General features: G+C 66.2%; 2 protein-coding genes across 2 annotated transcripts in view; both read left to right on the forward strand.

Annotated features, from left to right (window-relative positions):
• Positions 1 to 2,579, forward strand: part of H696_06276 (hypothetical protein) — a 4,273-nt gene extending 1,694 nt beyond the window's left edge. Inside the window, exons 5-9 of the mRNA XM_009500016.1 lie at positions 92 to 185; positions 259 to 484; positions 559 to 818; positions 969 to 2,144; positions 2,269 to 2,579. Coding sequence (XP_009498291.1) covers positions 92 to 185; positions 259 to 484; positions 559 to 818; positions 969 to 2,144; positions 2,269 to 2,496 — 1,984 coding nt within the window. The 3' untranslated portion in view covers positions 2,497 to 2,579. The remainder of the gene's footprint in view (positions 1 to 91; positions 186 to 258; positions 485 to 558; positions 819 to 968; positions 2,145 to 2,268) is intronic.
• Positions 2,580 to 2,939: 360 nt separating this feature from the next.
• H696_06277 (hypothetical protein) lies at positions 2,940 to 4,383 on the forward strand (the record flags this gene model as incomplete). The annotated part of the gene is made up of 1 exon (XM_009500017.1): positions 2,940 to 4,383. A coding segment is annotated over exon 1 (888 nt), but the record flags the coding sequence as incomplete, so codon positions are not given.
• Positions 4,384 to 7,521: the final 3,138 nt, after the last annotated feature.

The raw sequence follows: 7,521 nt of genomic DNA on the forward strand, positions 1-7,521 counted from the left end.
CCCCCCTATGTGGGTGGCCTCGCAAATGGCCCCAGCCAATGATGAACCGAGCCCTTACCATGCCCTTGCCATGCGGGTCCCCCCTCCATAGCGTGAAGACCGTCGGCCTGTTCACAGTGGCAGCGGTGGTTCTTCGTTTGGTGGTGCTCACTTGGCGCCTGGCGCAGGATCCTCGCCTTCCACTGGTATGTCCGGAACTCCCAGCCAGGGCCGCCTCCCACCACCGCCCGGCGGTCTGACCCTTCTCCCACCTGGCAGGCAACAACACTTGCACGCGGCGTGCGGCACCTGGTGACGATTCTCCTCTGCGTGGCTGGCATCCTCGGGGGCTTTTACGCATGGCACCTGTCTTTGCTGTCGGGGCACGCGCCGGCGCATGTGAACAGCATCGGCGGCATTCGCCACCTGGGGCCACATTGGTCGCAGATGTTGACAGCGGCAGCCGACCACCCGGGTGACGAAGTGCCAATGTCCAAGGTTGATGGTATGGTTTGCTTCCTTGACCGGGGCTCCTCGGGCCCAGAGGGCTGGCAAGCAACTGACACCGACGAACATCAGTGGTCGCCTTCGGTAGCCAGGTGACACTCGGCTTGTCATCCAACGCCCTGGACGGGGACCATCGTGGCAGTTTCTTGTGCACGCCGGAGCTGCCAGCGGCCGCGAGTGACGCGCCGGCCGCCGCACCGGGTCACCGGCTTGTGGCTGTGGATCGTGGGCCGCTTTGCCGGCAGGCACATTGGACGGTGGAACTGGCGGACCGGGACATCGCCTCGGCGGAGGCCTCGGTAACGACGTCACCCCAGCTTCGCCCGAACTCGGTGGGTCCCCATGTGTTGTCGTGCTTTTTCTCTTTTCTTTTATCGCCCCTTTTGTCCGCCGTCGCCTCTCTCGTTCTGCCCTCCTCCCTCCTGCCGTGGCAAGGCGAATGGCTTTCCGCCTGACTGACGCTCGATCGGTGGCTATGGCAGTTCCTCCGCCTTCGAGATGCCGCGTCTGGCAGTCTGCTCACTGTGGCCCGGGGCACCGATCATCGTCCCGATGCTCCGGACTTGGTGGTGATTGCCACAAACTCGACGAAGGCCCTCGCTCGGGATGTGTGGCGATTGGAGCCGGTTGCCAGCGCCTGGCCAGGGCCACTGTCCCTCTCGCAGCCGCATCTGGGCACATACCTCCAGTCTGAGCCGGATGGCGGGGCGGTTGGGGAGATGGTCAGCCAGTGGACATCGGCCGCGGCCGCGGATGCTGCTGGTCCAACCGGCGAGGCAGTGCTCCTATCCTTCCTGACACAGTTCCACCTTTTCCATGTCAAGGCAGGGTGCTACTTGGCGGCATCCGAGCTTCGCCCAGCCGGAGTGGCCGGGCTGACGGCCTCCGGTCGACTGTTGACCTGTGTCAAGCGCCCGACCAAGCAGCCCAATCCCATTCCCGAGGGTGGGCTCCTCCGCCGGGGCACGCTTGGGCTTTGGGGCCCCGGGGCCCCGGGGCCCGGGGTCCCGGCCACATGGACTGTGACCGATGTGCTGGCCGGGGCGTCCAGCGCGGCCACGGTGTCACTGCCCTGTCGGACAACCCTGCCTCTGGGTCAGCGACTGGTGGAATTGGCGGCGGCCACACTGCGCCTGCATCGGGGCCTGACCGAACAGCACTCGGCCGCGTCCAGTCCGTGGGCCTGGCTGGTGGGTCGTGTGCCGGCGGCCCTGTACTGGACCGCTCACCAGCACCGCATGGCCGGGCGGACTGGGGATCGCCCGGATTTGGAAGCGGTGCCTGCAAGTGCTTCAGGCAGCTCGGAGATTCGATTTGTGGCCAACCGGCCTGCTTGGTTGTTGGTTTTGTTGGTGGTAGCCCTGGTGTATCCTGGCTGGCGGTTTGTCGATGCGGTGCTGCATGCGCGTGGGTGTGGTCCAGATTGCACGGTCCATGGTCGGAGCTGGCTCATCCTTTATGGCTCGGAGGACTGGGTGGCGGATGATGTTCGCCAGCAGGACAAGCTTTACCCGGCGGGGTCCGGGGCGGATCTCCGGCTTGAGGTGACTCGCCGGGCTGGCTGCCGCTATCAAACCAGCGAGTGGCTTCGGCGCATGGATGCCAGCTGGCTGGGCTGGCTGTGTCACTTCGTGCCCTTTTGTTTGATGGGTCGGACGGTACGCGAGCCGGTCACCCTTTCTGTCGCTCGCCCCCTTGCATTGGCTCCTGCCGCCTCCTTTCCCCGACGGCGTGGGCATTTCCGTGATCGCCTGCTGACCCTGTTCACATTTATGAGCATAGCTGTTTGCCCACCACTACCTTGTGGCCCTTTTCTTTGGGTATCTTCTCATGGGTCTTGCTTTGCAAATGGGCTGGGAGCTGGCCCGGCGTCGGTGGGTCGAGAGCGCGGCCACATCCTCAACCAATGCCCCGCGGTGGATGGGCATGGTTATTTTCGGCTGCGCCACAGCTTTGGTCGCTGGACTCTTGTGTCATGGCTATCTGGCGGCCAATAGTCTCACCAATTAGTGGTGGTCCCTCGGAGAGAGCATCCTTGTGTTGTCTGGAAGCCCTTTCCTGATATGGCTCTAAATAAATCCCAAGCAGATGAAGTTGAATGGAGAGAGGCAGAGAGAGGCGGGTAATGTGTCCACAGACAGATATACCGACCGAAGGGGTCAAAAAAGAAAAAGGGGGGGGAAAGAGAAAAAAGAGGCCAGGTAGAGGGACTCACAGCAGGCTATATTTTGCCCAATATGGGAGAGGAATACAAAACAGACAGTGTCCCCACAGAGTGCACAGTGGCATCATGCGCGCCGCGGGTGGCAGAGGAAGAGGAGGGCAGCTGGGCGCGGGGGAACCCCATAAAACAGGGAGCAAGACGGAAAGGACTATTTTCCTTCCGATGTCGCATTTTCCGCGTCCCCGACCGGCCCTGTGTCTCACTCTCTTGTGACAAGCCGGAGAGCGGAGGAGGGGGGGGGGGGGAAGGGGGCGTGCGTGTGTATGCACATGCGTATGTGGCGCATTCCTTCCTGACATACAGACACTCCCCCTTAGAAGAGGGTGGCCAGAACGGCGAGGGCGCCAGCAGCAGCCATGCCCAGAACCGAGGGGGCCAGACGAGCAGCGGAGTTGTAGATGGGCTGGTAGGCGTTCAGGTCGCCATCGTAGCAGAGCGCCGAGTAGATGGTGGAGCCATCAAACTCCTGGATGCACACGGTGTTGGTCGGGCAACGGTAGCCCTGACCACCGGGGCAACGAGCAACATGGAAGGCGTCGAGCTCGCACCAGAAGGAATCAACATCGATCCGGAGATCGATGCCAATGCAACGACCCGTGGGGAGGGGGTTGGGAAGGTTCGGGGTGGCCGGGGTGTTTGAGTTGAAGATGCAGGAAGTCTTGCTGGGGGGAGACGTGAGGATATAGTCGTCCAGGGCCATGGCCGAGCAGGAGGACCAGACCTGGGAGATGGAGCCGATCGGAACGGCGGCCGTCATGACGTAGTGCTCGTGCGGGTGGTTGGGATGGGGGCAGTCCTGGAAGCCGTCCCCATCGATGTCATCATCATCGTGGGCAACATTGAAATGGTGGGCCATCTCATGAACCATGGTCTCGGCCACGAAGGCCACCGAGGAGGGGACAACCTTGGACAAGCCGACGGAGGCATTCTCACACACGGCATCGGTGAAGGCAATGCCGACAATGCCGTTGGACCCGCCGTAGGTGAAGTTCAGGGTGGAAATGCCGTGAACGGTGGCGGTGGGGGAAATGGTGTGAATGGTGTTGCGGACCCGGCGCATATCATCCAGGTAGAGGCCGGCATCGATCGGGGGAGCCCAGGAGGTGATGATCTCAATGTCGGCCGGGGACTGGATGTGCACCGGGTTGTAGAAGCTCTCCTGAGAACCACGAGCAAAGAGGACACGGGCACCATAGTGCACGTGCAGGATGTAGGTGGCGACCTCGTCCACATCCTGGCCGAAGGAGTTGTAAGTGTCGCCATCGATCAGGAAGTGCAGCGGGATGACCGCCACATAGGAGGCCTTGGTGTTGGCGTCATTGGCGGCGACGGCGCTCGGGGCGACCGAGCGGGCGGCCATGCGGCGACCGGGCTTGGCCAGGTGGGACATGGGAATGGAGATCTGGCCGGAGCGGATCTTCTCCGCCTTGCCGGAAGCCTCGAAATGACGATCGAGCAGCTCGCGCACAACATCCAGCGACATGGCGGCATGGCTCTCGCGGATCTTGTCCACCAGGCGCTGGCGAGCCTCCTCGGGCAGGTTGGAGGGGATGGCCTCCAGGGCCAGCTCCAGGGCCCGACGGCGGAGATTGCGCTCGGCCTCGCTCGGGGAAATGTGAGCCGAGCGGTTGCCGACCGGGGAGGCGGTGGCCATGGCGGCGGCGGCGGCGGCGGCGGTATCCTCGACCGCGACGCGCAGCTGGATGCCCGCGGAGTCGGCGCTGGCGGTGAAGGTCTCGGCGGCCTCGTCGAAGGCACGGCTGACGATCATGCTCTGACCGGTGGTCGGGTGGACAAAGCGGCCGACAACCTTGCCATTGATGAGGGTGAAGAAGCCCGGGCTCTCGGTGGTGTCGATGGCATTCCAGTCGAGGTCGGCGGCGGCGGGGCGCACGCGCGCACGGTACACGGCCAGGTTCGGCAGCAGGTGGCGGTGCTCGGCCGGGATGGTCTCGGCAGTGTGGAGGTCCTCCGGGGAGGCGACGCCGAAGTAGTCCAGGTCGCGCTCCAGCAGGATGGCCAGCGAGTCGGACACCTCGGACTGGGGCAGGACGAAAGTCAGGGAGTTGAAGGCTTCCGGGCCGGCGCGCAGGGCGGCAGCCAGACCATCGGCCGACATGGTGGCAACCTCGGACGGGCCGAGCGACACGGACGCGCGGATGCCGGCCTCGGCGGAGGTCTTGATGCCCTTGACGAAGCTAGCTGTGGAAGGGGAGGACCAGGGGCATGTGTGGGCAGCGGGAGGAGGTGAGGATGCGGGATGCGGGATGCGGGATGCGGACTGAGGGACAAGGGGGGAAGAGAGAGGGTGTGGGTGTGGGTGTGTCTCGTACACGAGGCGACGGCGTGCTGGGCGAGCAGGGCGATGCACGCCAGGAGGGCGAGCATGAGCCCGTGGCCCAGCTTGCGAGCAAGAGGAGTCATGGCGGGGAGGAGGAGGAGGGGGAGGATGGGAGGACAGGAGGAAAATCCGGTACTCTTGCCTTGACCAGGCGGGGGATACATGGGGGGGGCGGGGCTGCGGCTGATAAATCCCAACTTGTCCGCCTGTGTCCCTCCGCCTCTGTCGCTCACACTCGGTCCCTTGGCCCTGCTCGGACCGGGGGGGGGGGGGGGGCCTGCGGTGCTCTCGGTGGAGGGGTCAGCCGGGACGCGGGTTCGTCGCCGAAGGGGGGTACACGGTCAGGCTTCGTCCCGGCGTCAAAGAGGCCAGGGCTGCCGTCGGCCCGGCACCCCAGGCCCGGGTGTAGGCACCCGCATTTGGGCCCGAGGCAGGGGGGCCCCGACGAAACGGGGAAAAGCAGTGGACCGGACGGCCGGGATCGGGCGGCGGCTGGCGGCATTCGGCGGCCATGCGAGATCCGAGGGCGCCAGCTCACACTGGCAGGACGCACCCAACGGGGCGACGAGGGGGGGGGGGGGGGGGGGCGCGGACGCGAGCCGCCCTCCCCACCCTCGCGCGCCCCGTCCTCCCAGCGCAGCCGCGGCCTTCCTGCGCGCGCAGGTCTGCTCGCATACCCCGGAAGGGCCGGATCTCGGAAGAAAGGGACGCAGGTATGCGCTTGGAACATTGGCATCTCTGCTGGACCAATCCCCCGGCCGGGGGCCCTGCCCAAGAGCACCGGATCGGCTGGCCAATTCGGACCGGGCTGCCGGCTTCTCGGCCTTGTCCGCCGGGCCAGGGCGCAGAGGAGGGCCGTCGCCAGACCGTGCGGAGGCGTATGTGCGGCACCGGCGTCGCGTCATGCCTCGCCCCCGCGCCGGAGAACGAGACCAAAAAGGCCGACCGGCGGCCAGAGAAACAGGGGGCGGACGAACTCAACGCGTCCTCGGACCCGAACAAGGACAGCCATCCCGGGAAGTGTATTCTCAAGAAGGGGCGCATGTTGGCCGGTGCTTCGGTCGGCCGCGCGCCGAGACACCCAGCGGATGTGGACATGCACTACCTGCCAATGAAGGAGAGGCGCACGTTGCCGTGGGACTGGCTGGCCTGGCGCGGCAAGAGGTTCGAGGGTCGGTTTCCCGTGTAAACCAAGGCCGGTCTTTGAACCGCCAGGCGGGGGGGGGGGGGCACCTGTACGTGCTTTTCGGCAGAGCCTGGCTCGGATTCCAGTGCCGCCATCCCCCCCCCCCCCAGAGAGGGCCGGGCCTGGAATGAGGGAGAGGACCAGCCAGAGGGAGTGTCCGCAAACAAAGGAATGAGACCCCGGGCTTTCGCTCACGCAAATTGCCCTTTTCATTTTCCCCCCGCCCGGGTCACCCCGTACCTCAGGAAACGCCCCTCGAGGTCCAGGCTCCCGGCAGGTCGCTCAACGGGTCGTGCGCCACCGGGAGACCATCCCGAAGGGCCAGGTTCCCGATCTGGAGGCAGAGACATGGCCAGGCGGCATGGCCCCAATTGTGATTGGAATCTGCGCTAGGCCTTCGGGCGGGGCAGGGCAGGGCGGTCGGACGGGGGGAGGGGGGGGCGAGACCAGAACGCCATACCTCCCTCGGGACGAGAACGCCCCGAGGCCGGGAAATTGGAGGCCGAAAAGGGCAATTTCCTCTGGGCGCGGCGTCTGGGAAACACTCGGGTCAGTCGGCTGCCTCAAAGCCATCACGTCGAAATCAGGCCGTCGAGGGGCTGAGGGGCTCTTCGCGCGTGATTACGCGACGAATCTGGGCGCACATTTAGGACCGCCTCGTGGCTGCGCCGGGCGCCCTCCGAGAAGTAGCGCCGAGCGACGCTTTTCGGCCTTTGCGCTTTTCGCGGCGCCGCGCCGCCCCCGGGGCCTAGGGCCCCGGGCCCCGGGCCTGTCCCTGCCTGGGGACGCGAGACCGGAGGCAAGCCAGGGGCGCCGGGGGACAGGGGGGAACACCGAGGGTCGACCAACGGGCCCAAGAACCCGCGAACGTCGGGGGGGGGAGCGGGGCCCAATAGCCCTGCGAGCACCTGGGCACCGATGTCCGGGTGCCGCCGGGCCGGGCCCCGGGCACCGCGCGGGGCCGCTCGCCGCGCATGACGACGCCCCCTTCCAAGGAGGCGTTGGCTGGTGGAATCGCGCCGGCAGTGAAACACCGTGCAATTTGGACCTCACACGGTGCCCTACCGGCATGCACAGCGCGTCGCCCGGGCGTGGCCAGCTGAGTCGGAATATCGGCGGAGAGGCGCCGAGAGGCCCCACTCGGGGGTGGCGCCGGCTCCCCGCCGGCCGCGTGCCGGACATCCGCGGGGGCCAGGATGAGTGAGGTCCAGGAGGCTGGCTCTTCCACCACGAGGAGGCTGCCCTCTCGGTGCCCCCCCCCCCCCCCCCCCCCCCCCCCCCCCC

The sequence above is a fragment of the Fonticula alba genome (genome assembly GCF_000388065.1).
Source record: "Fonticula alba strain ATCC 38817 unplaced genomic scaffold supercont2.48, whole genome shotgun sequence".
Taxonomy (NCBI): domain Eukaryota; order Rotosphaerida; family Fonticulaceae; genus Fonticula; species Fonticula alba.